The sequence below is a fragment of the Ilyonectria robusta genome (assembly GCF_021365365.1).
Source record: "Ilyonectria robusta strain PMI_751 chromosome Unknown BGZ61scaffold_1, whole genome shotgun sequence".
Lineage (NCBI taxonomy): Eukaryota > Fungi > Ascomycota > Sordariomycetes > Hypocreales > Nectriaceae > Ilyonectria > Ilyonectria robusta.
The window spans coordinates 2431301-2456611 of record NW_025764435.1 but is presented as its reverse complement, the minus strand read 5'-3'; the positions used below and the strand labels follow the sequence as shown (position 1 = coordinate 2456611).

Sequence of the window (25311 nt, the reverse complement as noted above, 5' to 3'; positions counted from 1 at the left end):
ACATAGATTTGGGGACATAGTATACTAATCAGCAAGCATCACGTAACGGCGCCGGTGTGGTCGAGAGCCCACTTGGCGATGACAGCCTTGCGCCGGCGGAGTCGGGCCGGGGCACTTCGGGTCTGTCCCAACAGCACGTTTGAGGCCATTTTGGTACGACCGTTTTCCGTAGGCGAACGGTGAAAATCTTGGGAATCTGGACTACCCGTCGCAAGCGTCTTCTTGACTCCTCTATCCCCGTGTTCCCCCCTCTGAGCCCTCTTCCAGGAGCCCCTCCCCCCACAAGCCGATCATAAGTCCACACGCCCGAGACTCGCGGTGTCCGACGGATCCGACGTGAATCAACCGTCGCCTTTTGCTCAGGCACCGGTGAGGCTGGTGAGTTTGGCACTGGGGCCATGTGGAGCGTCGAGTCGGGGAAGACCAGTGGCCGTTTAGCACTTGACTCGTTTACTATCACCTCGTTCCTTGGCCAATTGGCGGTCGTCTTTGGCATGGGGTCACTGTCAAGTCCGTCGTTTCTTGATGTGAGGCACCAAACCGCTCAGGACAGCGCCAGGCTGTGCTATCTTGTTGTTTTGCCTTTATTCCTTTTTTTTTTTAATCTTTCATGTGTTGGGTCAGGCCTGGGCATAGTTATGAATGAGGCTTTGGCCGGGATGGGCCACGAGGGCAAATTCCAGGACCACGCGCAGGTAAGATTAGACGAAGGAGCATGGCTGCGAGTTTCTTTTGTCTTCTCCTTCTCTCCCATATATCGTCGTCTCCGTTGGCCGTCGCCTTTCTTTTTACCAGGCGGTCTGAGACGGTGGACAGATACCCGCACCTCCTATTCTAGGGCCGGGTCCGTGTGGAGAGCACTACAGTTAGGTGCTTCTTTCCAAGTGCCAACGCTGGTTCCCTAAGCAGTTGGGCTCGCGGGCTGGAGCCAGTTAATTAGGGCGAGGCGTGCGCGCGGGTATGGGGGGGCGGTTGTTGGCTTGGGGGTACTAGAAACTTAGGCCCTTCTAGCCTGTTTGGTTTTTTTTTTTTCTTTATTCTCTTGGCATCACATAGATAGGACTGCTTGTTGGGGTTGGTTGATTTTGTTTAGTTTTGTATAAATGAGAGGGGCCTGCAAGAGTAAGGAGAAGTTCTCCGTAAGGAGAGGGGAATAGGAGGGCCTAGAAGAGAGGAGAGACACGCACGCACACGCACGCACGCACACCCAAACACATACGGAGTACGGAGTGCGTACGCACGCATTTCACACGTTGAGGCGGCGGAGGCGGAGGCAGCGGTGATGAGACGGATATGCAGAACGGACAGAGTCCGGTCGATGCAAACGACTGGCTGTGGCGGCACATGAAGCGGCGTGTGAAAGGCGGAAGCCTGAAGAGGCGGAGGGGCTACGGGCCCCAATCTCCCTAGCAGCTCTCCTCCGCCAGCCACGATCACGGTCGACTATACCGAATGGGCAGGACTGCGGATTCCTAATGCCTTCTATCCTGGCTAAATTTCCGACCCAACATCGAAGTCCCTTCTCCTTCTCCCTACGCCGCAGCGTGAAGCAGCGCGCAAGGGCGGGCGGGTTGTTAGCCGCACCACCAACCACCAGCCACCAACGGATCGCCACATTTCGGGCGCCCGAGCCTCGCGCTTCGGCCCTGGAAACGCAGGCTACGGAAAATACGGTAATTCGGGCGTCGGATTGTTTCCCACGCCATGGCATGGTGCGTGCGTGTGTGTGCATGTGCGTATGTGCGTACGTGCGTACGTGCGTATCCGTCCCAACAAACATTCACATTGATGATGCCGGCTCGTTCGTTTCCAGGATTGTCTCATGTTGCGAGCGGACGGCCCCGACCATCCAGCACGGACGATGCTGTCTTGCCGCATCAACGGCGACGGGCCTGTCATTGTGCTCCGTTCTCTATCATTTTGCCCTGTCCGAAACGAACCCCCCGTGGCTCAGTGACAGCCGTCGCAAAAACGACATGTCTGCTTCGTATACCACGCGGACTAACACGACGGCGGGCGGGAAGGGCAATGGCCTAGTCCGCCGCCTCTCGCTAGATATCATCGCCTACTCGTCACTACGCCCGTGTTGATGACGCGAATACACCTACACCATCTGTGGCATCGGCTCATCTCAGACCCAGCGTGGCTTGTTGTTTTCTTCGTCCCGTCGCCACTGACTGGCTTATGACAACACGACTTCACCTCACCTCGCACGACCCGCCCTGCCCTTTCATTACCGGCACATGCACCGGTGTTGGTTGACAGCTTTGATGGACCATGGCGCCCTCTCACGAGTAATAGTCCGCACGGGACCTTGCATCGTCTGGCCCCCCATCAAGCCCCCGTTTCGCCTGTCGTGCAGGGCAGGCTAAGACGAGCACTGGTGCTGCTGTGACGCCGGCGCGCACTTGGAGTTGTCGCCGTATCCACGGTCCCGGGAAATGGGCCAGTTGGACGGCCTCGGTGCAACCAGCCAGCACTGCATCGAAATTGTAGGGCATTGTACAGCATGCTGTAAGTATGTGCCGCGAAGCACGTACCGATCCCAGCTCTGCGGGCTGCAGCCGGGCGGGCTGTGGAACAGAGACTTCATTTCCCACGCTGCATCGTACCCGCAGCCTCGATGCCGGCACGCGAAGCCACCTCCTGTGCAAACAAACGAGTCGTGATGCTATTTTCATCCGGTCCCCCTCTCTGTGGCCCCTCTCTGTGGCCCCTTGCTGTGGTTTCCGGTGAGGTCCCTGGTGACTGTCATCTTTCCCAACCCCAGCCGTGCTCTCGCCGGCCAGTCCTGTGGGTGGGTGATACAAAGCCGCCATGGATATGAGATGAGGATTGCTTTTCCCAGTACACGGAACATACCGCAGCCAACACAACACAACACACCCAGCCAAAGTGCAAATGCCAATCCCTCTGTGCGTCCCTAAGATCAACGGGGCGTTTGGGAGGCAGTCTAGACAAACCAAACGGTGGCGGCCAATGTTAGGTTGTTCGTCTACCACCAACACACACAACACACCACACTGTGCTGCACTGCACCGCACGCCTCCCGAGCTGCCGAGGAGGTGGCTTTTTTGCTCGCTTTTCCCTCTTTGCCCTTCCCCCGTCCACTAAACTAGGGGCCGCGCGCGAACGTAACGGTCCTCGACTAGGTGAGGTGCGACGAGAAGCAGCGAGGTCGAGGGTCTTAGGCTTGTCATCCAATGCTCCGGCATCTTGGCTGCTCCGGCTTCTAAGCTCTAAGCTACTCCGTCTTCTAAGCTACTCCGGCTTCTAAGCTACTCCCTCCTCCACCTGCTCCCTCCACTCGCCGTCCCCTCTTCCCCCTTTGTTCGCCCCCTCCCCCCCCCACCAAACGGGGGAAGCCCAGTGTGGCCCGGGGGCGATGGGATGTCAACCGGCAGCCGAGACATTTTCGGATGGGGCACCGGGCCACGAGAGGGAGTGCGATAAACTGACACTGCTCGGCCGTATCAACCTTCCCTACGCCGTCGAAAGAAAGGTGCGACGCGCCAGGCATACAGTAGCCTACAGGAACCCCCCTGTGCTTGACTCTATCTGGCGAGGCTCCATCCCCTCCGGACCGAGACGTCCGCGGACGAGGGACGGACGAGCAAGGGATTGAGGGGGTGGTGGTGGTGGTGGTGGTGGTGATGGGGGTGAGAAGGGCGTGCGATATGTCTCACCGAATAGTAGCGCATCGACGCACGAGGGAAACCAGACGCCGAAAAGCAACGCTCGAAACTGCCAACAGCGAAGAGCCACGACGCACGCTCGGGAACGCGCGGATGGCGTGTTGGTTGGTGACTCCGGTGGAAATTGGACGTGGGAGAGTGTGCCAAGCAATCAACCATTGATGGCGTGAGCGAGTGAAGCGAGTGAGTGCCTGCGTGTGCGATGGCGGCCGCTTTCCATCGTGTGAGTGACGACAGTTGTAAGACTGGGAATCTTCACCGGTCTTACCATTGGCGTCCCGTGCACCTGGAATCTATTGGGCCTGTTGGCCATGAATGCGAGCGTGGGTACGAAGCGTGATTTCAGGGAGACTGGTCAAAGGAGGGAGAAGTGTGGTCAGGATTGATGCCCTTCCTAGGGGTCTTTCGATGCCGGTATTTCTCTCGTATTGCTCGGAATGCCATATCCTATGCATTTTGTCTATTGAATAATCATCATATCGTTTATTTTCCCTTCGGTACCCTCGACTCTCCCTCTCAGTGTCGCACGTAGCCCTCGCCATCACAGTCGCAGGGCATTCGATACCTCAATCGTCACCTTGCCTCCCTCGCTGCGGACCACCTTGACGGATTCGAGATCGCGCACAACCCAGTCCGGCTCCGCGGCAACGACCTGCTCGATAGTGTGACTTGTGACGAGGCCCAGGACCTTGCACCCGGCGTCTTTGCCTGCGCGGATGCCCGCCGGGCTGTCCTCGAGGACCAGCACTCGGGCGGCCTCGTCGTCAAGGCCGAGACGAGACCGGCCGAGGCGATAACACGCCGGGTCTGGCTTTCCGTTCTTGACGGACTCGGCCGTGATGAGATGATCCGCGTTGGGCTGCGGAAGGGACCGGGCTTTCAACCAGCCGGTGACGAGGGGGACAGTGCCAGAGGTGACAATGGCCCAGCGGCCTGAGAGGGCGATGATGTCGTCCAGCATAGTGCGGGCGCCGGGGATCTCGACGGCGATGTGCCCATAGTTCTTGGGGAGGAGTCCTTCCATATGCTGCACGACTAAGGAGGAGTTCAGTCTCTCGTCCGGTCATCAGGAGAGGGATTGGTTGGAGGGCTGGCATCCTCAAGTGAGGAGGCCGTCACCGCTCAACTTGGGTCGACTCACATTCCCAGTTGGCCTTCTCCGGCGCGACGATCTTGAGGACGTCTATGCTGCGGCGTCCATGGGAAGTCTCCAGGATAACCTCTGGGTCAACCCCTATCTCGTTGCCGATTCTGCGCGAGTTCGTCAGTCAAGAGGCGCTACCTTTTTTTAAATACCGTGTGGACTTACGATTCCCAGTGCTTGACCACCGCTTCGGTGGAGTCGATGATGGTGCCGTCCATGTCGAAGAGGAACCCATCGAAGGTGAGCTCCTGCGTGGGGAGGGTGTACTCTGGTTGCGAGCCCATGATGTCTGATCAGGTATCTTGAATCTTTGTTGTGATCCGACGGTAAAGGGGGTTGGTTGTGAGTTGGATGGAAAGAAGTCCAGGGGTGGATTGAGGTCTTTTTGTCCTTCGTGCGGAAAGGTAAGAGTCATTCAATCAGATGACGTCTTTCTTTACCTTTTATCTAGCTTGTTCCACCTCGTGCCTGTGTCTCGATACCATAGTGGCAGTTCGAATTTGACGTCTAACTCAGCGGTGACTGCAATTGGCATCTCCGCTTTCGGGAGCGGGATGTCCAGTGTAGGTTAAGCCGCCTTGAGCTTAGCTTACCGGTGTGTTCTAGTTGTGGGATTGCCGCATTTTTATGGATTTGAGATCGAAGATGGAGATATTGTTCACGGGCCTTGATAATATGTGTGCTAATATACTCTCAATCGGAATTCACCTGGGCTTTGTGAAGAGTAGTAGAAATTGTAGTGGCCGAATTCGACAACCATTTGTTTTCTCCATCAATAATATTTCCGCCTACCAAAACTTCATTAAAGTCACAAATAGTAAAATACCGCCGCCCACTGTTGTCTAAATTTAATACATGCACAGGGAGGATGGTATAAAACCGGTTCCCCCTAGACAAGGCCTCCGAATCGCCGTGCGATTGGTGATGATGATATAGGGTAGGAGGCGTCTCAACGCCTCCATCTTTAACTCATCGATGGACCGGGGCCACCGCTCCTAGATCAATCGGAAAACAACGCAATTTAGGAGCAGGCTAATATGGAGCAAGGTGTCCCCCGGTCCTTCCGCATCCAATCAACACACTCGGTGGTTGAGATTGCGTGACTACTAACGGGTTGGCCTTAGAAAGCGTAACGCCAGCTGTTGTCCATCATGGCGAGAGCCTATCTGGTGGCATTTGAGCTTAGTAGAATGAAGCCTACCCTGGACCTAGAGTCGGCGCGTTGAGTGCGTTACACAAGACGCCTCCCCGCATCTAAGGACCTAGTGTATGGACGGTTCCCCCACCGCGGAACTCCTCCGAGTGACGTATCCCCCACGTCTAACCCGCTGAACTGATAACAGTCCGGCCGGCCTGGGCTGATGTGATCGTCTCCTAACGACAGCATTGCACTCTAGAAGCGATCAACCGAGAAGGCAGACTGCTAGGCAAGGAGTAACAACTATGGGGTCGCAGGTCGAAGATCAAGATGAGCTGACGGTCCTCGTCACGGGCTTTGGTGTACGTCTTGTCCTCCCTATCGTCCGCTCTCTGGTTCTCCGGATTGCCTAGATCACGCGAGGTCGCACTGCGCCCGCCTGGCGGTACAGATGCATTGACAACAGTCAGCAGTCAATGGCTAGAGTGGATGGATAATTATCGTCAAGCGCTAACCCCGTGATAGCCATTTAGGGAACAATACCCCGTCAACCCGTCGTGGGAAATCGCCAGAGGCCTGCCGCAGTATCTACCCCCTCTCCGAGCCAAAGACCCCAACTCGAGGCATTCCGTCGACTTGCCCGAGGTGCGCATCCTGGTGTACCCCGAGCCTATCCGCGTCAACTACAAGGTGGTGAGGAAGCTGGTCCCCTCGCTCTGGGAGACGTACAATGGGCGCAAGGTAGACATTGTCATCCACATCGGCATGGCGGGACCCCGGCCGTTCTACTGCATAGAGCGGAGGGGCCATCGCGACGGGTACAAGCACACCGACGTGGATGGAGAGAAGGTCGACGAAGAAGAGGAGCGCAAGCCTGGTAGCGACTGGGTCTGGCGCGGATTGCCCGAGGAGATTGAGACGGACCTAGATCCCGAGGACGTTTTGAAGAGATGGCAGGGACACAGCGCGGTTAGTTCTACTCTATTGCGTTTACCTAGTTACGAAACGCTGACAGACTCTTTAGAAGGACATGGACCTGCGAATCTCGGAGGATGCGGGGAGGTATCTGTGCGACTTCATCTACTATTCGAGCCTGGCGCAACTTTGGAAACAGGAGAGGGAAAGGAAGGTGGTCTTCTTCCACGTGCCAGCGGATGCATCCGGCTCGAGCATCACCAAAGGACGGGAACTAGCAGTCAACCTGATTCGCTCGATTGTAGAGAGCGAAGTGAACAGGAAGAAGCAGCCGACCGAGCCCCAAAGTAAGGTATGAAGCCGTCCACAGCTAGCTTTGGCGTGTTTTGCACTGGTCTGATAGGATGATGTATGGCTGCAACAATACATGGAATATGAACCCTGAAAGCACTTGCTCAATCCCGAAGATGGAGATAAAAAGATGAAGCAATTCCGAGGTAGCGTGGATAGCTGCGAAGTACTCGTAGTAGGTATGGAATGACACCAGGCCTGAAGTTTGGCCGGGGGAGTTGCACAGTGTATCGGCGAACAGTGCCCGAAAACAGGCCGAGAGTCCCCGACCACCACTTAGAGACTGACAAATGCAAAATAAAATGCGACGGACTGCTGAATAAGGCTGGGTGGCCTTTGGCGAGGAAAGCTACCTAGAAATTTGGTGAATCCAGTGTGTCAAAGCTAGTCGAACCCCGCGGAAATGGCTGGATCCAGAGTCCGGAACCGAATGGTATAAAATGGATTAAGCTGGACGGACTCCACGACATCCCCACAGCTAGTTAAACCTCAAGTTGAGCATTCCGATTCAGATAACACTTGAACCTTTTATCTCTCAATTTTTCAACTTCTCAACAACAACAACAACACCCATCACATAACCAACAAATACAACCATCATCACCATCATCATGTGCAAGAAGGCTACCTGCGGAACCTGCAGTATGTCAACGTCCTACCTCGGCCCATATATTCACACCAACTAACCGCCATGCGAAATCTAGGCAAGGCGTCGTGGTGGGGCTGCGGCGCCCACATCCAGACCGTCTTCGACAGCGTCCCTACTGAGGACCGCTGCGTGTGCGAGCCCAAGGTCGACGTCGGCGGCAAGTCGTACCCGCCCATGGCCGCGTCGCCCAACTGACTGATCCGCCATGCCGCGGCCGTGGTGCTGTGGACGAGGGGCAAGAGGGCGGCGTATTCGCCTACGGGGGTTGTTGAGGAGCCACTGTAGTCGGCGCTTCCGAGGAAGAAGGGGGGGAGGTGGATCTGTATCTGTGTAACTGTGCGACTCGGTCTACCTGGGGGGACGTCTTGGGGATGGCTTGCAAGGGATGGGACGGTGAGGGCTGCGGTGGTTGGAGTTTGGGGGCATGCATGGTCGGCCGAGGGGGTATCGGGCGGTGGACTGGTGATGGAGTGTTGATCTCGGGGTAATGATAGAGTACAGCCGGGGCCGAATCTGGGAGGCCATACGGAGTATTTACAAGCATCACAGACTGGGGGGGGCTTTGCCGCCGTCTGTTGGGCTGGTGGTGGTGTAGATGCATCTTTGATAGACTCCACTACACCATACCGCAATAGACATCCAGCTTCGGAGAATAGGAACAAGATGACCCCAGTAATTGCGGCACAGACGGCACAAAGCAGAAATGACCGACATGACAAGTAATGACAACACTGACAACACTGACAGCCTGGGGTGGACATCCTACTGCACTGCGATCAATCTCAGCAACTCACCTGAGATGCATCTTCATGGGTCATCCATGTCCTCATCACACCATGGCCCGCTTGTCCGACCTTCAGCAGCTCCACCCACCGCGAAACAACTTCCTATCCAAGCCTGATGTTTCATTGCCGCGACTACTCGCTACCTACCTATGTATCTCCATGTACAGTGGCATCTGGCCTCGCTATCTCCTCCTCGCTCCCGGCCCGCTTGTACCGGCGTCGCCCCTCTCGGCGAGGCTGACCACCTCCTGGATGCCCGCCGCCTCCTGCTCCTCCTCCAGCGCCGTGATCTCCTCGCGTGAGTCCCACCACTTCTCCTCGCTGAGCTCGAACGCCTTGGTCTTGATCTCCTTGATTGTCAGCGATTCGGGCTGGATGTTTTTCCACCGCAGGTTGGTCATGAGAATCTCCTGCCACTCTGCCGTCGTGCGCACGAAGAACTCGCGTCGGGTCTCGAACGGCTATCAATCACGATTAGCATATACTCGCAACACTGGCCCCGACTAAAAATTACCCTGGGGTGTGGAAGCCCGTCGTCCACAGAAGTGGCAGTTTCCGTGTCGTCCTCCTCAGTTGTCGTCTCCGAGGGGGTTTCAGAAGGTTCAGAAGAAACCTCAGGAGCCTCATCCTGCTTCTTCTTCCGCTTGCTCGCCGTATAGAGCTGCTGGGATTTATCCTCCTCCTCCTCTTCATCGTCTTCCTCGTCCTCGTCCTCGTCATCCTCGTCATCATCGTCCTCGTCTTCCGATTCCTGCAACATCTTGTCAGCCGTCTGCTCCAAGTACAGCAATAAAAACCACTTACAATCCAGTCTTCCACAGGTCGCGTAAAGATCTCCTTGCACCCATCGAGCTTGCCTAGATCGATGGCGTAGAGGTCGTCAAAGGTAAACTCTCGATCTCCTTTCTCAAATGTTCCGCCGTAGATATAGAGCACGTCGTCCTGGATGGCCATCTGAGCATTGAACCTCACATGAGGAGGTTCCATCGTCACAGGCATCTCCTTGACGGGCTTTTCATCCGGTACCTCCTCTTTCTTTTCAAGCTCAATGTCATCAGCATCTTCGAGGGAAGTGCCTTTCTCAAGAGCCGCTAGCTGCCTGAGTAACTCATCCTCATTGGCTTGGGCGCGTCCTCGGCGACCAACTCGCTGCTCGGGGGCATTCTTCTTCTGCTGGCGAGGCTTTCGCAAAGCCAGAGGCATAAATCGGTTTCGTTCGATATTCCAGGCGAACAGTTGGTTGAAAAACTCGCTGTCTATCCCCTCTTCGCTCTGCTCCACGTCATGCACACCTCCGAAGAGGATACCTCGACCCTTGTGCCAGGTCATGGTAGCACCCGCACGAGTAGGGTTCGGGGCGTTGGCTGGCTTCTTTCGCTTCTCCCAACGCACCGTCGGAGGCGTGCTGGGGTTAGCATCAGTTGGAGGCTGGATCATCCTCAAGAAGAAGCTATCATCGTGGACCTTGGGGATCAGGACATTCCTCTGAGCCTGGTTCTGTCCCCCCTTGCCGCCTTTCTGCTTAACTTGTACAGTTGACTTGACTCGCGAGTATCCTCCGTAGAGAACTGCGCCCTGGTCATGAGGCAACAGAGTAAAGGACGATCGGGGATCTGGCTTCAGTTGGGCAGGGGGAAGCTGAGGCGAATGCCACACAAAGTTCACCGTGTCAAAGATCCATAAGTCGGCTAGATATTTGGTCTGGTTCGACGTGTCCTGGAAGCCACCAAACAGAATGATGTACTGTTTCCAGTATGTCATGCGGTGTCCGCTGCGAGCTGACGGGCTCTTGTCCTTGCCCTTGACTTCGATCTTGGTCCACTCCCTCGTGGCAGGCTCCAGCCGCCAAAAGTCATTGTAGTGATGGAATGTGCCCTGCTTGGGCGACGAGAACTCTCCTCCGAATAGGTAGACGTGGTTCGGGTTTCCAGCTCTAGTCCAAGCATGTCCGGATCTGGGCAGCGGCGCGTTGGGCGAGGTGACGCAGCGCCACTCGTCACGGCTGATGTTGTAGATGTTGAGGTCGTTGTAGAACTGAGCCAGCGATCCGTTGAAGTATTCGCCACCAAAGAGCAGCAAACTGTTACTGTCGTGGGGCGAGGCCATCAACGTAGATGCAGCGCGGGCCTTTGGCGGAGACTCGCACACTGCCTCGGTGACTTTGAGGAACTGCTCCTGCTGGCGACGGTATTCCTCGAGAACCTCGTCGAGATCGACATCCTCAGCATCGCTGCCCTCGATCTTGGCTTGCTTCGTTTTGGCCTTCTTTTCTCCCTTGTTGGCCTGCTTGGCCGCCTTCTCGGCCTGTTGTGGATTTTCCCGTCAACGCTAAACTCGACAACTCGACATGGAGGGGCGGCTCATGTCAAGATCATGGCTGGATGGAGGGGTAAATGGAGGGGCAGTGACGCACTTTTCTGGCCTTTTTGGCGTCGGCGCCGCCCTTCTTCTTGTCCTTGGCCATGTTTGCTGACGGCCTTTGCGCCGTAGTCGAATTACTGTGAGCCTGGGCTTCGCGTGGAAAAGTCCTGTGGGCGGATGGGGTCTGTGAAGGATTTCATCAAGTGAAATTCAAGCATCTTTTCTACAGTGCCTATTATTGACATATAGGCACTGTGCAACTAACAACGCGAAATGCCTTCACTGACAATTGTCAAAGTACTCACAACACAATATGGTCAGCGCTTTTATTAACAGAATCTGCTAGTTAAAATATGATTTGCTCTCGATGTAGAGGTTTTGGATGCTGAGCCCTGAGCAGAAGCGGCATCGCCAACAGACAGGTAAAACATTGGCTCTGCCGTACAAATCTTGCTCACCAAATTTGTCTGGACCCGGAATAATTGACTCGGATACAGTCCTGAGTTTGATGGATCGTCTAGACAATCCTAGGTAGTAGGAAGTAGGGAAGTCTGAGTCCTGATGGTGGTCGGGGATTGATTATGGTGCTGGGCATGAGAGTGCCGGGACTCCCTGGCCTGGACATGTCTTGGGCGACAAAGCCTTCACTTGCTAGAATTTGCCGAGGAGGTTCCAGGCATGTAAGCAACCAAAGCCTTGCTTGCGCCCTCCATGCAGTACTGGACCACCTCAATCTTCCGCTCCCCAGGCGCTAGCTTCGCAATTTGTCGGATGTCACTTGTTCGTGGCAAGAAGAGGGCGTGGTCTAGTCTCCGGTACGCCTTGTGCAAATCGTCGAGGTTGTATGGCTGCATGTTGTACAGATCAAAGACTTCATCTGTACGGTAGCCAGGGCCGCCCCACGGTGGACTTGCGAATAAGACGGTCGCGTCGAGATCTGGCCTGAGATCGGGATGCAACTCCTCTGGGTGGTTCACTAGCTTGTCCATGTACTCGAAGCTGTCGCCGTAAACCCAAGTGATGATGCCGGGATCGACGCCATATATTTCTGCGTTGTGTTGGGCACAGGCGAGCGTGGAGGCATCGCGCTCAATGGAAATGATGCGACTCCAGCGTCCGGAGAGGGCGAAGGCAATGCTGTTTCCTCCAGCGCCACCAAAGACATCGATGAGTATGTGCTTTTGTGCCTCGGTGCCATACATGTCATTGGCGACTTGGCTGCAACTTCGTTAGCATGGCTTATGGTAGGGGCAGGGTTGGGGGCTCACTTTGCCACCGGCTCAGGCGTGACGCCAAACCAAGCATCGTCGGTCATGTATACGCCTTCATCATATAGCGAGAAAATGGAGTATCTCTGTGAAAAGTACCTGGTAGCCGAGGTTAGAAGTCGTCAAAGACAATGGGAAATTGTATATTCTCACTTTTGGATATCCCAAGGCACCTCGTTTTTCCCTTGGTAGTGGTGGCACTCATCGGTGAGAGGAAACGTCTCGGCGGGCTTCATGGCGAAGTCTGTCGACTCCGACGCACCTGAAGCACCTAGGCTTCCCATGATCGCATACCCTCGGGGTATTATTATAGAGACGATGAACAAGGGCTCATTCTTCGCAAGATCTTGTCCTAGGCCAACGTGATCCGTGATGCCCGATTCATCAAGGAACGGGAAGTGGAAATTCGGGACGAGGCTGAGAGACGGCCCCACAGGCTTACAGGCTCCCTCCACAATCAAGTCTTAGCGCCTTGGCGCCTGGAGGGAGCTGCAAGGCTGTCATGGTGACAGCTTGCTCCACGCAGCTCCCTCGAGTCCCTCCCACCTTCTGACGCAAGACGACTTCGGACGTCTCCGCTCTCAACCCTCCAACACTTGCGATTCTAGACCGGCACAACACCTTCGGTGACGCTCGAGGCAACCATGTTCAATGCGCTGAATCGCTTCATCTCGCGCCTCGATGGGGACACCCCGCAGCAGAGGCAACAGGAACGGGGATCCTTTGGGTTCCAGGTGCTGCGGAACACGAACCTGGAACTGGCGGTCGAGCCCTGGTTCGACTTCATCGTCGGAATCAATGGGAGACCCCTTGTACGTGCTTGAAACGAGCTTCGCTTCAACAAGATTGTCTCTAATCCGACTCGCAGGACAACTCGGAGCCGGCCCTGTTCTCCCAAGAAGTGAGGAACTGCGCTGGTAGTACCGTCACTCTGGGTCTATGGAACGCAAAGGTAAGGGAACTTCTCTCTGCATCCTAAGATAACGTGCTAATGGCGATCGCAGGGTCAAAGAACTAGGGAAATGCATGTCCCCGTCCCCGTCGACACAGCGTCTCTCGGTCTCTCCCTTCAGTACTCCCCGCTCTCCCTCGCTGCCAACATCTGGCACGTGCTCGATGTTCCCGCCAATTCCCCCGCCGATGTTGCTGGCCTCCTTCCCTACAGCGACTACATTTTGGGTAGCCCGGAGGGCCCTCTCTACGGCGAGGGCGGCCTCGGCGAGCTGGTGGAGGACTTCATCGGCCGGCCGATGCGATTGTACGTTTACAACAACGAGTACAATGTCACCAGAGAAGTCACGATTCAGCCGAGCCGGGATTGGGGTGGTCAGGGAGCCCTGGGGTGTGTCCTCGGGTATGGTGCACTCCATCGGTTACCAGCTCCTTTGAGCGAGCCCGTAGATGCTCCTGGCGAGACAATGTTTGACGGGGGCCTTAACGAGAAGAGTGACGGAGTCTTCGTACCCGCCGCAGCCGCCGACGTACCACCACCTCCTCCAGCGGGAGACTACCTAGTACCGGCGCAGATGATCGGGACAACTCCTGTGAGCGCGCCCCCGAGGAGTGGAAAGAAGAAGGAACGCCACGGTCACGGCCACAGCCCCAACAGGCTAATGGATGACTATTTCAAGGAGGAGGAAGAGAAGAGCCGGAGCCTGGATAATGCTCCCTCAGGCAGGGCCTCGCCAATGCCTCCACCTCCGAAGACCGGCGGTCCTCCCAGGGCCGGACCTAAGGTGGAGACGGAGAGTGGCGGAGGCGAAGATGAATGAACCGTGTCACGATGTAGCTTGTATGAATGATTCCCCATATTTTGACTTGTATCTGTTCTCGCGGTGCCCTATTGGACTTTTGTAAAGATTTCATGAATGCCGTCTCGTATTGTACACTGCTTATGGGCTCGACGTCTCCCAATAAGGAACCTCGATCTGGTCCATGTAGTGGTATCCATCCCCGGCCCTCTAGTTAATGAAGTTGACGCAGAAGAAGTGAAGAATCAGGCTGCAGACAACGTAATCGGCGAATGCCCTGCATTAGTGTTAGTAACCAGGTACATTTAGGGGATTGGGGATATGGGTTAGGATATTACCTCTCTGGGGACACGCCGGGGAATTCACTCTTGTTCGTATCGTTGGTCTGAACGCGCAATGAAACTGTGTTCTGGTCAGCCTGCCTGTCCATCTTGCCTGTCCATCCTGCCTGAGGGATGAGAACACGTACTCGTCAACACAAACTGCCCAACCGTGGCCGAGAATCCAGACAAGAAAGCATTGAAGGGCTGTATGATGGGTTAGCATCTAAAGTATCCCGAGGCGGCCGTTAGTCTCGACGTACGTAGTTGCCAGCGAGGACGCAGTAGAGAAACTGAAGGGCTCCGACGGCGACCAGGAACAGCAGGAAGACGTCAATGAGCTTGGTTCGCTGCGGGGTCTCCTTGACGTAGTGGTTGCAGATGTTCTGCAGGACCTGGTCCCAGTTGGCGGCGCCGTTCTTGGGCGCGCTGCTCTTGACCTGAGGAGGAACAGAAGCGGGAGCCGTGGAGCTGGCTTGCGTGGTCGCAGCAGTCGAGGGGGTGGGCTCGCGGACGTTCTTCTTGGGCGCCATGGCGGAAGTTTGGTGGGTTGATCGAGCTGAGCGGTGGATGGTCGGTCGGCCGGTCGAGTGGCAGGAGTAGGGAGGGGAGGTCAAAGGGGGAGAATTGACGACTGTTTGTAGTTGGTGATGGTGATGGTTCATGCGACAGCACTCCCCAAGAGCTCCCAGATGGACACGAAAGCTCCAAGGTGGGTCGCGCCGTGATTGGCCAGTGCCTTAGGGGGCAGCTAAGGTAGGTACGTACCCAGGTACATGCGGAGAAACATCCACCACAAGACTCTGCCTCCACTCTAGATAGGTAGGTATCTTCCACCTCAGGTAGTTATGCTTGGGACAAGATGTCCGGAATAATTCGAGAATCTTGAACTTATGATAAGCCGAATAGATTGCCTAAGATAAGATACAATTTTTATTTATTTATTAAATATTTCTTATCACTTAGTTTTATTGTTGACAATTTGAATATTTTGACAGTCTCTAACTGAACCATTCGAACCGCCGCAACTACCCAAGAGACGCGTCCACGAGTCTGCGCAAGCCTCCCCGAACTCTCACAACTCTACTGCCGCTGTCTCACACTAGGTTTGGCTTTGACTTTGCGAAAAGCTCGATATCATCAAACACGTCATTAATTGGGCTAAAAAACGTAAAGTCAGTGCCGTTCTCAAATAATTGGAACACTGTTGACGGGTCATTGGCGGATCGACTTTGTGCCACTATGGTATTTGCAGCATCGGTGAGTCGGTAGCCGTGTTCTATGCTCATTACCGCCATTAAAGAGGCCAACCTCACAGCCTTCGAGGTCGGAAACAGCTGCTCCCGAGTCACCAGGTTGTGAGAATGGCTTCTTCTCCGAGCGCTGGCAGCTTATCACAGTCAATTCCAGACAATCAGTCTTCTTCCCATCGATGGCGCTCAAGCGATAGCCTTGATTTCGTTCGTAATGCCGAAGGTGAGCAGCTGTCGCCCCGTGTTTTCCAACGAAAAATGACTTGTGAAGAGTCTCAGCCAGAGAAACCACGCCTCGTAATGGAAGGAACCGAGAGGATGAGAGTGGTCTGAAGCTCTAGGATGAATTGATCGGTCCCTGCAGATGGGATCATATGTTGACTGGTGGGTAGGAGCTTCTTTTCTTTTGGAAAGTAATAATCGCTGGTAAACCTGTGCGTACTAGTTCTTGCAGCAAGAGTTCTATAGATGCCACAGTAAAAGTACCACGCCTCATCTACGTCTGGTCGGGTTGGGGCTTCTCCAGGCTGCTCGAACAGATCCATTGTGTGTTCAGTGAAGGCGATAGTTGCAGGGAAGAAGAATGGGAAGACTGTCCATTTCATACCAATGCTTCAACACCCGCAAGGTCGTTTCGCAGTTCAATATCGACTCGAATGGTCCAAAGCGACAAGAACGTTTGCAGGAAGAACGGCAAAGAAGAACCTCGTCGGCCAATCTGTTGGATTTCGTGATTATTTCTCATACGGAGCGGGAGGGTGAGAGGGGATTGGGGACAAAACAAGTCGTAGTCGGGGATAGACGTGGTAAAATCAAAACTCCCGCCTAAGCCGTGACAGCAAGTCGAAGAGTTGCTGTGATTCTGGTGTTAATGCAGATATCGCGAACCCATGGTGGTCCCTTCTCGCGGACTTCAGTGTCGTCATTATCTCCATCTATTTCAGGCGCGTTGACTTACACATGAGTACCTAGGTAGTAGCCACCAGCCTTTAGTGTCTACATCCTCGTACCCAAAAATAGATCTTGGGCGCTGGCACCGATACTACTCGCGGTATCTCTACCCGATGGTAGGACCACGATCTTCAACCTCGTTACGTCAAGTCCGCCCTGGAGGAGAGATAAAGGAGGAATAGTGTCCGCGCTGACCATGAAGCATTTGTCGCTGGACAGAGCTTCCCAGAGGCTGCGGTTTAACTCCATGCACTACGTCACTGATACCGAACTGTCTCAAGAATGCGGGAAAAGACCCTGGCGAATTCCTGAACCATCCGCGAACCTGGTGTCAAAACAATGAAGCTGTGGTGACGGAAGATGCATCTGGGAGAGCAATTTTGAAAGGCGCCAAAGTTCTCCGCCTGGGCGGAGACCGATTGCCCCTCTCCCGAAGCTAGGCATCAAATATGTTCGGTAATATGCAATCTGCAGGTTTAGTCAAATTTTGCCCATCAGTGAAGTTGCTGAGTCTTGTTGCCTGTTGACGTATTTGTATGTTGCTGTTCAGATATGCGTGCAAGTGCCGGCCTCGGGACTTGGGGGGCTGGAGTCTTCTCCGCGTGCTCCAGCGGGCCCCACACCGAGCATTGAGCGATACCACCAATCGGCATCCGGATCCAGCTCGCCGAACACCCAAAGTTCATCCGAACACCGAGAAGCTTCGGTTCTTCCTATATGAACGCGAGATCCGAGCTACTTGTCGACAACTGCATGACCTCACGTACAGCCTGCTTCCATCACCAAGCCCAAGACCAAGTCTATAACCCTTGAACAGTCTGATTGATTCAAAGCCCCAACCGACTCTTTCAAAATGGTAGGTCCGATGAATCGGCACGGTCTCCCTTGCTCTGATGGTGCGTATGCTCATGCTGGACAGGCCGACGGCACGAATCTCCAGATGATTGGCTACATCCTCGGTGCCTTGACCGCAGGCGGCGGCACCATGGGATATGTGAAAACAGGCTCCCTGCCCTCAATCATTGCTGGCTGCAGCGTTGGCTTCCTGTGTAGGTTCCCCGTGTTGAGCTCAATGCCCCGCAAACACTGACCATCGGCTAGACACCCTCGGAGCATGGCGCATCCAGAACCGACAGTCCTATGGTATCGAGCTGTGCCTGCTCGCATCCGTTGTCCTGGGTGCCTCGGCCTTCCCTCGTGCTATCCGACTGAGGAAGCCCGTCCCGATTGTCCTCAGTGTCATCTCGTCGATTGGCCTTCTCACCTTTGGCACTGCCCTGCGCCGCCAGGCGTAAGTTGTTGGCTGGGATGGATTGGTAGAATAATACACAACTGTGAATTAAAAAGAATAATCGTTCCTCGTGAATTGTACATTTTGGAATGGGGATCGTCTCAATGCCGTTGTGATCGGAGACCGTGGATTACACGGCCGATCCACGACCTCCCCAATCTTCGTCTCCAACTGCCTCCTAAACGCCAGCCAGGTAGTGTACAAAGTCGAAACGATGGATGCGCGGGCGATTCGGTACGGTTCGGTCATCTCGCAGGCGTCGTGGTGCGTTCCGGACTTTCATAGTCCCAGCTCCTTCTGGGCGTCCTTGATCTTGTCTCGCTTCGCCCGGGCGGCGTTTCGGTTTTCGGCTTGAATCTTGGATCGCTCAATGCGCAAGCACTGGTTCACCTTCTCCTTCGCATCGTTGCAGCTGCCCACGGCCTTGTGCATGAAGCCCTTGGCGTGGCACTCCTCGAGGACGGCGATGACATCTTCGCAGGCTGAGAGGGCAGCAAGTTAGTCATGATGATAGGGACACTCGACGCAATTTGCGGCGGGACATACCCAGGGCGTTCTTGGTATGGAGATGGGGATGCATGATTGCGATGGGGGCTGGGATTGGAACAGAGGAATTGATTGCGCCTGATCCGATCGTGTGATAATATGCTGGAGAAATTCGATTCCCGGCGACGCTGAGTGGCTAGCATCTCGAAACGCTCGGACCACGTGGGAGGTTAGCGACGCTGGCCACTGCGTGCCCACTGCCCACAGCGTGCGCGGGCAGCCAAAGCGCCGATTTGGCATTTAGCATTTGGAGGGGCAGTCCATTATCAACTTTGAATCCCCTCCAAAAGCTCCAGGCACGAGACATCGCGGGCAACCCACCGCCACCATCCCCGCCACGTCCCCAGTCTTCCTGTCCGCTACAGCTCGCCGTCATGTCGTCACCACAGGTTTCTTCTAAGAAGCAGCAAGGTGAGTCTGCGCACATCTCGCGTGCCGCTCACTCTCATCCGCCGCCTCTAGACTCACATCCGTGCCAGACCTTCAGGTGACCTACTCCAACTACAAGAACACGCTCCAACAGATCGCCCAGAGAATCGGCGACATCGAGCAGGAAGCCGAAGAGCACAAGTATGTACCCCCTCCCCTTCGCTACCATCACCCTCCCCCGGACTGTCTAGCACAGAAGCAACCACCATGACGTCGGGGTGGCCAAACCATGGTTCTGTCATGCCATATCCTGACAATCCCACCGCTTTCGAAGGATTTACACCGCTCATTCTAACTTTCAAATACTAGGCTTGTCCTGGAAACCCTGGAACCCCTCTCTGGAGACCGAAAGTGTTTCCGTCTCATTAACGGCGTGCTCGTCGAGAGGACCGTCCAGGATGTCGTGCCTGCACTCAAGACGAACCAGGACGGCCTGAGAAAGGTTCTGGATGACCTCGTCAAACAGTACAAGACGAAGCAGGACGACTTGGAGAAGTGGAAGGTTGGTTATCCACCTTTAGCCGTTTCCTGCTTCATAATGCCAGTTGCTAACTTCCGAAATAGAAAAAGAACAATGTGCAGGTAGTGCAGCAATAATGAGATGTAACAAAACCAAAATGAAAAGTCGACTGGAGCTTAGCGTTTCACTCCCTTGTTCATACACTGTCTTTCTACGAGCCCCGCTCCTGTGATGGAGGTAGGAGAGAAGGGATTCAGCCTTGGTGTTGGCCTCGTGCGGACGCTGATGGAGGCCCGTCAAAGAAGGGATTGGAGAGGTAGACGGAGAGGCGGGCCCTGCTCCCCATCATGGAAATACCCGGCACATTGGAAGACACCCTCATTCGACCAGACATACGCTTCGATACTGATGATTTTCTGATGTCATGCTTGACGGCGACGCACGTTGGGCGAGACGGGCCAGAAGATGGTGTTGATGCGTTGTACATTTTGGATGCAGTGGGGCCTGGCGGCAAGGGCGTCTCAATGCCCAACCGCATAAAGTCCCAAAACCTCAAACCTCATTGACGTGCAGGACACCATTTGGGAGGGCAGGGCGGGGCCTCGCATGCATGTGGCTGGGCGAGAAGGCTCCGATGTGACGAGGCTTGCCAGCCAGACGGACCCCAACATGAAGGCGCAAGGTAAGGCGCCATGATTGTACATGCTGGCCGTGTCCTGTAAAATGCCTCTTGTCTCGGCTATGTTGATTCCCAGGCCTCAGCTGGACGGATAAGCCTTGTTGGCTTTATGCCGCAAGGAGATATGCATTCTGAGGCGGACAAGGGACTCTTGCAGTGTCAGCGACGCCGCAGATAGGACGATGAACAACTGGCATTGTTCCATCCATGACACCCACCCACCACCTCGAGCTGAGGCTGGGAATGCTTGGATCGTTGTCCGAGCAGGGCGACTCTGCCAGCATACAAGCGCCTTGGTTAATGCATGACGTGACCGAGTTTTGAAGAGCCGCGCACAATGAGTGTGTTAGATAGGAAGCCATCCTCCTTTTCTTCGTGGGGAGGTCGTTCATTCAATTCCAGCAACGAGCAAGAGATCGACTGGTGATGCATATCCAGACAGTTGAGGCTGGGTGGCATGCGTGTGAGTGGCTGCGGCCACGGCCACGCCCCCCCCCCATGAGCATGTAGGGGGTTCTAATGCATGCAGGTAAGCCTCCGAAAGATGGCTTCTGGAAGCATGTATTCGAGCCCAATCAACCCTGGATCCCGGAATGGCCGATGGCTAGGGGAACGAAAGACGGGCTCGCTCGCTTCGGTACGTCAGAGAGCGGGGGGAATCGATGCGAATGTGCTTGGGGGATCGACAACGTCGCTATACAGGGAAGTTGATGGGATATTTTACGAGCGTCTTACAAAGGCTCGTCTCTGATTGATGGAAGAGCTGGGACAATGAAGTCGGATACGAGAGACGTTGCATGGAATTACCTTTGCAGCGAAAGTCGGGCATCGTCTTCCGTGTCAAGGGTTATCAATTAGGTGACATCAGTTGATTGCCCTTCCCAAGATGTTACATACAGCCAGCCAGCCAGCCAGCCAGCCAACATCGGGTCAGCAGCAAGCCGTCGTTCTCTGGGCTCACATACATGGGCTGAAACTGTGAGTCGACAAGACAGGCTTAGCTTGGCCGAACAGATACCAAGGCAGCCTTGACTCCTGGTTGGGTCCCAATGACGATGGTGAATGATGATGTTGATGCCAGGCCATTCCACAAACCATTGTTGGTCGTGTTTTGAATTGCTGCAGGCCCATGGTGACCCCCGAGGAGGCCTCCTCATAGCGATACCCCTATGCTTGTGCGATTGGGACGGGAGATGGGATCATGTCGATACGCGCCGCGACCAAGTTACAGACTCATAGTGTAGTGTAAATAAAGCAATCTCCAGCAGACGTACGAAGGTGCAAAGACAGGGTTAGACTCTGGCTTGGCGGCTCCGAGGTGAATATGGGTAATTGTGTTTAAGTCTGCGGCCAATGAGGCGATGCTGGTTGACGGTTGACGACGGCTCGGCCGGTCGATTGGCCGACGGTGATTGCAGCCAGCCGGCTCGTGGCTTGATGGCGATATGTGCGTTCGCCGCCGGTGGGCCTGAGAAACGGCCAACTAGGTATGTACCTACGTAGCACCTCCATTGGTAGGCAGGTACTTGCTGTGCATATGCAGCCTGCCCTCAACCGGCGCTGAATGTCGCCGAGTGCCATGTTGGGGCTTATTAGTTGGGCATATGCATATCCCATCAACCTACCAGACCTTTACCTATGAGACATCTGTCTGGCTCGGCAAATCCCAGTAGCTAAGCCAGCATCGGTCGAATCTACAATTGCCTTGTTGGGCCAGATTATGGGCTGAGGCATTCCGTCACTGGTGGTTGCCACGAGGCCCTGGTCCCTTCATGACAGGTGCTGGCCGTCCACTCATCCAGCCAGGACGGGCGCCTGACGGAGTCTGCCCACCCGGAGCTATCCTGTTCCTGTGCTGGCAAACACACGTTCCAGGTGGCTTGAGGACTACCTAGGGAGGACGGGATGGCAATTGCCAATGAGCAGCAGCCGTGGCCCACCCTCCCAGTACCGCCCTGGCGGAGAGCATCATTACTGATCGAGTGCCTGGACGGGGCGACGCCTCTTTGGCGGACGAGTTGCGGCGTGCTGTTTATTAACAGAGATTACACCGTGTACGTATTCTGCAACCCGGTCAAGGAATTGGTTGCAACTCCAGATCACAACCCCCCCGGAGCTATTATGGGAACACTCTCGGAGCTGAAGAGTTTGCGGCACACGGCCGGGGGGTTGTGTGTTCCTCGGTGCACCATGGACAATTGGTACAATGCGGCCCGAGACCTCCTTCGGGGAGAGTGCTTGCACCAAGTGCTGCGAGCTGACGGAGGACCTTTGGCTAGCTCTGTTTCGGGGTTCCCGTCGGTAGCTGTCCGCTGCCGTGGGAGAATCGAAGGAGTCGGGGATTTAATACAGCTCGCATCGCAGATGGCGCACATGAATAGCGCTGTGCGGCGGAGTAGAATGTGTTGGATGATTTGCATCCTCGGCGCAACATCTCGCGTAGCAACTGTGAGCTCTCTCCCTCTCTCTCTCTCTCTCTGCGGGGGGGTGTTTACAACCGTGCTGGCCCTATGGATGGATGTTCCCTGGTGGGCAAGCTTGAGGCAGCTTGGTGCTGATGGACCACACAAGTGCTGGGCCATGTCCCCATAGGGCTTAGGCCGGCGGGAGTTATCGATAGAATTGGCGCTGTTTGTACCTGGTTTGGGGTTATTTGGGGGCGGCCTTGGGCATCGCATAGTGCTGGAAGAGCAGGCTGTAGGCGGCTTGGGCAGCGTGTTGGCAGCGCGTTGTTGCTGTTGCTCCGCCAGACGACAACCTTTTGTTGACCGCCGCACCTTGGACCACACGCACGCACCTTGGACTGCACCTTGGACCTTGGTTTGGGCCGGATTTCTTTCCCTCCTGCAAACCCCACGTCGAATTACACTCCACATATGCACCTTGCGGACGGTGCTGCGACCTCGAACGAACAACTCAGACACCCTCTTGGCTGTTGACTTTACTGTGAGTCCATCTCTGTTCGTCTGGCTGTCTGGCTGTCTGCCTCTGGCCTCTCTCCGCCCTGCTTCTGCCCCCCGTCTGCCCGCACCCGCTCCCGCACTCGCACCCGTAGCCTCGACAACAACGTGAGACGCTCTTCGCCATTCTCGCGTTCCCGCCTCCATCCAGCTTCTCCCTCCTCTCCGCTTTTCGCTCTTCACTTTGCGCTTTGCGCTCTCTGCACTCCTCCCCACTACCCTCATCCTCACCCTCCCCCCCAGCCCAGCCCAGCCCAGTTCCAACCCAGTCGAAAAGCATTCTGACCCGATCTTGCAGCCCCGGGACCCATTGGCGAACGAGACGCTTTGCGACCTCGTGTAACCCAGTCTCCAAAAGCTACCCCCCCGGCGCTGCGCATCCAGTCGCGCCGCCCCGGCCCGTTGACCAAGAAGAGGCACAACGACAGTCCCTCGTCCAACCGTGCTGTCTCCCGTCTGCGCCTGCGCCTGCGCGCCTGCGTTCGTGTTTGCCTCCAACGCATTTCCTCGCCTCGGCCTAGCTCTGGCCTACAACCACCTCCTCCCTCGCCTTGTCAACGTCGACGTTGTGCGATCCGTCCACACCCTGCCACCACGCACACTCACACACACGCACATACTGACAGGCCTTGGTCTTGGTCCTCGCTTGACTTAACTTGACTTGACTTGACTTGACTCGACTTGCGCCGCCCCAAGGCCCACCCCTCCCCCGCCTGCTCTTCCTATCCTCACCCATAACCCATAACAACCACGCCTTGCTTCCCACGCACACACCCCCAAGCCCCAAGCACCGGCGTCATAGCCCCAGAATCCCGGGCCAGGGACCGCGAGCGTGAGCGACTAAGAGCCATCGCCGGCAGTCAGGATTGACGCAGCACTGCAGCTGGAAGACCCCTCCCCGACGCTTGCAAGCCCTACCATTTGCGACGTGGCCTGGGGACACATCATCTCGAGGCCCAGCTGTGCCAGCCCGAAGCATTTTACAAGGACGCTAGCAGCCGCTGCAGGTAGCCAAATATGTCGGATTCCCCCCAATCCCCTCCCAAGGAGGTTGACCAAGGTGCACCGTCACCCGACGAGGAAGCACAAATGAATGATCAACAAGACCCACAGGGTGCTGTCTCGGGCTATGAGTTCGAAGGCGTGAAAGAGCAGGATCGGTGGTTGCCCATAGCCAATGGTAGGTTCTCTATCCCCCCCGACGCCTCGTCGTGATTTGTTCGTCCTTCTGCACGAGATGCTCGCCGTCTCAGCCTGTTAGCCCTGCAGATCTGGTCGTCCATGTCTTGCGATTCGTCCTCCAAGTCACCAAAGGCGCCTCGGGCCTTCAAGGTCGACAAATCTGACGAGCTTGATGCTAATATTCGCAACTTTGCTCCAGTGGCCCGCATCATGAAGAATGCTCTCCCTGAGAATGCCAAGATCGCCAAAGAGGCCAAGGAGTGTATGCAGGAGTGTGTTAGCGAGTTCATCTCCTTCATCACCAGCGAGGGTAAGTTGTGACTCTTCCTCCCTTTGGGTGGTGCATCTACGTGCATCGAGCTCAGCACATGTTTCTCATGTGCAGCACGCTGACCCGTTAATCTTGCACAGCGTCGGAGAAGTGCCAACAGGAGAAGCGAAAGACCGTTAACGGCGAGGACATTCTTTTCGCCATGACCTCGCTCGGCTTCGAAAACTACGCCGAGGCCCTCAAGGTGTATCTCTCCAAGTACCGTGAGGTATGTCAAGCCTAAACCCGGAACGCCCCTGGATGCTCCGTCCTGACACTCCAATGCAGCAACAGAACCAGTCCAACCGAGACAGGGTCCTGGAGAACACTACCTGGCCAGGACCCATGATGGGCGGCGAAAAGGGTGAGGGTGGTGCCGAGTTCCCCAGTGGTGAAGGCGCCAACAGCGTCGAGGGTGGTGCCGACCCCAATTACATGTACGGCTCTCAGGCCGGTCACAATGGTGCGGGTGCGGGTGACGGCTACTAGGTGTCAGGCTCAAACAACACCTGCATCAAGCAGTTGGCTAAGTTTGAACGATTGGTCAAGTCGGAGCCTGGCTTTGTCTGAGGCTCAAGGCCACAGCTCATACCCGATGGGCTCGGCGATGGAGCTCCAGACAAGCCCGACGTGCCTGCACTGAGACGAGTACTTCATTGAGTGTGTATAAATATTGCCGCTACAACCTCGGAGGATTCAACTAGATGGAAACTGGAAGATTACGGATGTACATTGACGCGATGGACGGAGGCGACTGGTTAACCACCGAAAACAAAAGTGCGACAACAAAATGCCTTTGCTATCTGGATGATAGAAGTCAAGTCTGAGAGACGCTCACCTTAGTTCAGCAGTCAACTGGGACTCGCAGTTGCA

General features: G+C 55.4%; 14 protein-coding genes across 14 annotated transcripts; 6 read left to right on the top strand and 8 right to left on the bottom strand.

Moving 5' to 3' along the window:
• The first annotated feature begins 271 nt into the window (after nucleotides 1–271).
• On the top strand, nucleotides 272–1023 carry BGZ61DRAFT_438501 (uncharacterized protein). The gene has a single exon (XM_046244248.1). The coding sequence runs from the start codon at nucleotides 399–401 to the stop codon at nucleotides 903–905; it is 507 nt and encodes a 168-aa protein (XP_046112317.1). The 5' UTR covers nucleotides 272–398; the 3' UTR covers nucleotides 906–1023.
• Nucleotides 1024–1025: 2 nt separating this feature from the next.
• Nucleotides 1026–1771, bottom strand: BGZ61DRAFT_438500 (uncharacterized protein). The gene has a single exon (XM_046244247.1). The coding sequence runs from the start codon at nucleotides 1730–1732 to the stop codon at nucleotides 1247–1249; it is 486 nt and encodes a 161-aa protein (XP_046112316.1). The 5' UTR covers nucleotides 1733–1771; the 3' UTR covers nucleotides 1026–1246.
• Nucleotides 1772–2189: 418 nt separating this feature from the next.
• BGZ61DRAFT_17453 (uncharacterized protein) lies at nucleotides 2190–3187 on the bottom strand. The gene has a single exon (XM_046237623.1). The coding sequence runs from the start codon at nucleotides 2817–2819 to the stop codon at nucleotides 2289–2291; it is 531 nt and encodes a 176-aa protein (XP_046112315.1). The 5' UTR covers nucleotides 2820–3187; the 3' UTR covers nucleotides 2190–2288.
• An 858-nt stretch (nucleotides 3188–4045) lies between these two features.
• Nucleotides 4046–5294, bottom strand: BGZ61DRAFT_17447 (HAD-like domain-containing protein). Its single transcript, XM_046237621.1, has 3 exons — nucleotides 5005–5294; nucleotides 4837–4946; nucleotides 4046–4730 (listed from the first exon to the last, which is right to left on the bottom strand). The coding sequence occupies exons 1-3, from the start codon at nucleotides 5121–5123 to the stop codon at nucleotides 4237–4239; spliced, it is 723 nt and encodes a 240-aa protein (XP_046112314.1). The 5' UTR covers nucleotides 5124–5294; the 3' UTR covers nucleotides 4046–4236.
• Nucleotides 5295–5869: 575 nt separating this feature from the next.
• BGZ61DRAFT_438493 (uncharacterized protein) lies at nucleotides 5870–7661 on the top strand. The gene is made up of 4 exons (XM_046244246.1): nucleotides 5870–5886; nucleotides 5964–6339; nucleotides 6503–6946; nucleotides 7002–7661. The coding sequence occupies exons 2-4, from the start codon at nucleotides 6283–6285 to the stop codon at nucleotides 7248–7250; spliced, it is 750 nt and encodes a 249-aa protein (XP_046112313.1). The 5' UTR covers nucleotides 5870–5886; nucleotides 5964–6282; the 3' UTR covers nucleotides 7251–7661.
• Nucleotides 7662–7672: 11 nt separating this feature from the next.
• On the bottom strand, nucleotides 7673–8756 carry BGZ61DRAFT_17370 (uncharacterized protein). The gene has a single exon (XM_046237613.1). It carries the CDS (start codon nucleotides 8651–8653, stop codon nucleotides 7868–7870), a length of 786 nt encoding a protein of 261 aa, XP_046112312.1. The 5' UTR covers nucleotides 8654–8756; the 3' UTR covers nucleotides 7673–7867.
• BGZ61DRAFT_438489 (uncharacterized protein) lies at nucleotides 8600–11208 on the bottom strand. The gene is made up of 4 exons (XM_046244245.1): nucleotides 11091–11208; nucleotides 9482–10981; nucleotides 9192–9428; nucleotides 8600–9138 (listed from the first exon to the last, which is right to left on the bottom strand). Exons 1-4 carry the CDS (start codon nucleotides 11139–11141, stop codon nucleotides 8860–8862), a joined length of 2067 nt encoding a protein of 688 aa, XP_046112311.1. The 5' UTR covers nucleotides 11142–11208; the 3' UTR covers nucleotides 8600–8859.
• A 142-nt stretch (nucleotides 11209–11350) lies between these two features.
• Nucleotides 11351–12715, bottom strand: BGZ61DRAFT_582654 (RNA cap guanine-N2 methyltransferase-domain-containing protein). Its single transcript, XM_046256292.1, has 3 exons — nucleotides 12460–12715; nucleotides 12307–12405; nucleotides 11351–12256 (listed from the first exon to the last, which is right to left on the bottom strand). Exons 1-3 carry the CDS (start codon nucleotides 12588–12590, stop codon nucleotides 11683–11685), a joined length of 804 nt encoding a protein of 267 aa, XP_046112310.1. The 5' UTR covers nucleotides 12591–12715; the 3' UTR covers nucleotides 11351–11682.
• A 235-nt stretch (nucleotides 12716–12950) lies between these two features.
• BGZ61DRAFT_470945 (GRASP55/65 PDZ-like domain-containing protein) lies at nucleotides 12951–14078 on the top strand (the record flags this gene model as incomplete). The annotated part of the gene is made up of 3 exons (XM_046248152.1): nucleotides 12951–13118; nucleotides 13175–13258; nucleotides 13311–14078. 3 exons carry the CDS (start codon nucleotides 12951–12953, stop codon nucleotides 14076–14078), a joined length of 1020 nt encoding a protein of 339 aa, XP_046112309.1.
• A 37-nt stretch (nucleotides 14079–14115) lies between these two features.
• On the bottom strand, nucleotides 14116–15040 carry BGZ61DRAFT_438483 (oligosaccharyl transferase). Its single transcript, XM_046244244.1, has 4 exons — nucleotides 14641–15040; nucleotides 14527–14584; nucleotides 14396–14459; nucleotides 14116–14334 (listed from the first exon to the last, which is right to left on the bottom strand). The coding sequence occupies exons 1-4, from the start codon at nucleotides 14908–14910 to the stop codon at nucleotides 14268–14270; spliced, it is 459 nt and encodes a 152-aa protein (XP_046112308.1). The 5' UTR covers nucleotides 14911–15040; the 3' UTR covers nucleotides 14116–14267.
• A 2394-nt stretch (nucleotides 15041–17434) lies between these two features.
• On the top strand, nucleotides 17435–17876 carry BGZ61DRAFT_470943 (transmembrane proteins 14C-domain-containing protein; the record flags this gene model as incomplete). Its single annotated transcript, XM_046248151.1, has 2 exons — nucleotides 17435–17630; nucleotides 17683–17876. The coding sequence occupies 2 exons, from the start codon at nucleotides 17435–17437 to the stop codon at nucleotides 17874–17876; spliced, it is 390 nt and encodes a 129-aa protein (XP_046112307.1).
• Nucleotides 17877–18151: 275 nt separating this feature from the next.
• Nucleotides 18152–18452, bottom strand: BGZ61DRAFT_525630 (cytochrome c oxidase biogenesis protein Cmc1-like protein; the record flags this gene model as incomplete). The annotated part of the gene is made up of 2 exons (XM_046252807.1): nucleotides 18152–18354; nucleotides 18419–18452. 2 exons carry the CDS (start codon nucleotides 18450–18452, stop codon nucleotides 18152–18154), a joined length of 237 nt encoding a protein of 78 aa, XP_046112306.1.
• Nucleotides 18453–18792: 340 nt separating this feature from the next.
• On the top strand, nucleotides 18793–19444 carry BGZ61DRAFT_470942 (Prefoldin beta-like protein; the record flags this gene model as incomplete). Its single annotated transcript, XM_046248150.1, has 4 exons — nucleotides 18793–18829; nucleotides 18898–18988; nucleotides 19157–19349; nucleotides 19412–19444. 4 exons carry the CDS (start codon nucleotides 18793–18795, stop codon nucleotides 19442–19444), a joined length of 354 nt encoding a protein of 117 aa, XP_046112305.1.
• Nucleotides 19445–23963: 4519 nt separating this feature from the next.
• On the top strand, nucleotides 23964–24927 carry BGZ61DRAFT_525628 (CCAAT-binding protein subunit HAP3; the record flags this gene model as incomplete). The annotated part of the gene is made up of 4 exons (XM_046252806.1): nucleotides 23964–24126; nucleotides 24208–24438; nucleotides 24540–24667; nucleotides 24727–24927. 4 exons carry the CDS (start codon nucleotides 23964–23966, stop codon nucleotides 24925–24927), a joined length of 723 nt encoding a protein of 240 aa, XP_046112304.1.
• Nucleotides 24928–25311: the final 384 nt, after the last annotated feature.

What these genes read in the sequence shown, in the direction of transcription:
- BGZ61DRAFT_438501 (XM_046244248.1), top strand. Translation starts at nt 399, where the DNA reads ATGTGGAGCGTCGAGTCGGGGAAGACCAGTGGCCGTTTAGCACTTGAC.
- BGZ61DRAFT_438489 (XM_046244245.1), bottom strand. Translation starts at nt 11,141, where the DNA reads ATGGCCAAGGACAAGAAGAAGGGCGGCGCCGACGCCAAAAAGGCCAGA. An exon ending in GACCTGTGGAAGACTGGATT is followed by an intron (nt 9,429 to 9,481) that starts GTAAGTGGTTTT and finishes AAGATGTTGCAG; the next exon opens with GAATCGGAAGACGAGGACGA. An exon ending in ACGGGCTTCCACACCCCAGG is followed by an intron (nt 9,139 to 9,191) that starts GTAATTTTTAGT and finishes CGTGATTGATAG; the next exon opens with CCGTTCGAGACCCGACGCGA.
- BGZ61DRAFT_17447 (XM_046237621.1), bottom strand. Translation starts at nt 5,123, where the DNA reads ATGGGCTCGCAACCAGAGTACACCCTCCCCACGCAGGAGCTCACCTTC. An exon ending in GTGGTCAAGCACTGGGAATC is followed by an intron (nt 4,947 to 5,004) that starts GTAAGTCCACAC and finishes GAACTCGCGCAG; the next exon opens with AATCGGCAACGAGATAGGGG. An exon ending in GGAGAAGGCCAACTGGGAAT is followed by an intron (nt 4,731 to 4,836) that starts GTGAGTCGACCC and finishes ACTCCTCCTTAG; the next exon opens with TCGTGCAGCATATGGAAGGA.
- BGZ61DRAFT_17453 (XM_046237623.1), bottom strand. Translation starts at nt 2,819, where the DNA reads ATGGCGGCTTTGTATCACCCACCCACAGGACTGGCCGGCGAGAGCACG.
- BGZ61DRAFT_438493 (XM_046244246.1), top strand. Translation starts at nt 6,283, where the DNA reads ATGGGGTCGCAGGTCGAAGATCAAGATGAGCTGACGGTCCTCGTCACG. An exon ending in TCCTCGTCACGGGCTTTGGT is followed by an intron (nt 6,340 to 6,502) that starts GTACGTCTTGTC and finishes ACCCCGTGATAG; the next exon opens with CCATTTAGGGAACAATACCC. An exon ending in GATGGCAGGGACACAGCGCG is followed by an intron (nt 6,947 to 7,001) that starts GTTAGTTCTACT and finishes CAGACTCTTTAG; the next exon opens with AAGGACATGGACCTGCGAAT.
- BGZ61DRAFT_582654 (XM_046256292.1), bottom strand. Translation starts at nt 12,590, where the DNA reads ATGGGAAGCCTAGGTGCTTCAGGTGCGTCGGAGTCGACAGACTTCGCC. An exon ending in GTGCCTTGGGATATCCAAAA is followed by an intron (nt 12,406 to 12,459) that starts GTGAGAATATAC and finishes CTCGGCTACCAG; the next exon opens with GTACTTTTCACAGAGATACT. An exon ending in ACGCCTGAGCCGGTGGCAAA is followed by an intron (nt 12,257 to 12,306) that starts GTGAGCCCCCAA and finishes ACGAAGTTGCAG; the next exon opens with CCAAGTCGCCAATGACATGT.
- BGZ61DRAFT_438500 (XM_046244247.1), bottom strand. Translation starts at nt 1,732, where the DNA reads ATGCACACACACGCACGCACCATGCCATGGCGTGGGAAACAATCCGAC.
- BGZ61DRAFT_17370 (XM_046237613.1), bottom strand. Translation starts at nt 8,653, where the DNA reads ATGTCCACCCCAGGCTGTCAGTGTTGTCAGTGTTGTCATTACTTGTCA.
- BGZ61DRAFT_438483 (XM_046244244.1), bottom strand. Translation starts at nt 14,910, where the DNA reads ATGGCGCCCAAGAAGAACGTCCGCGAGCCCACCCCCTCGACTGCTGCG. An exon ending in GCGTCCTCGCTGGCAACTAC is followed by an intron (nt 14,585 to 14,640) that starts GTACGTCGAGAC and finishes CCCATCATACAG; the next exon opens with CCCTTCAATGCTTTCTTGTC. An exon ending in CCCGGCGTGTCCCCAGAGAG is followed by an intron (nt 14,335 to 14,395) that starts GTAATATCCTAA and finishes ACACTAATGCAG; the next exon opens with GGCATTCGCCGATTACGTTG.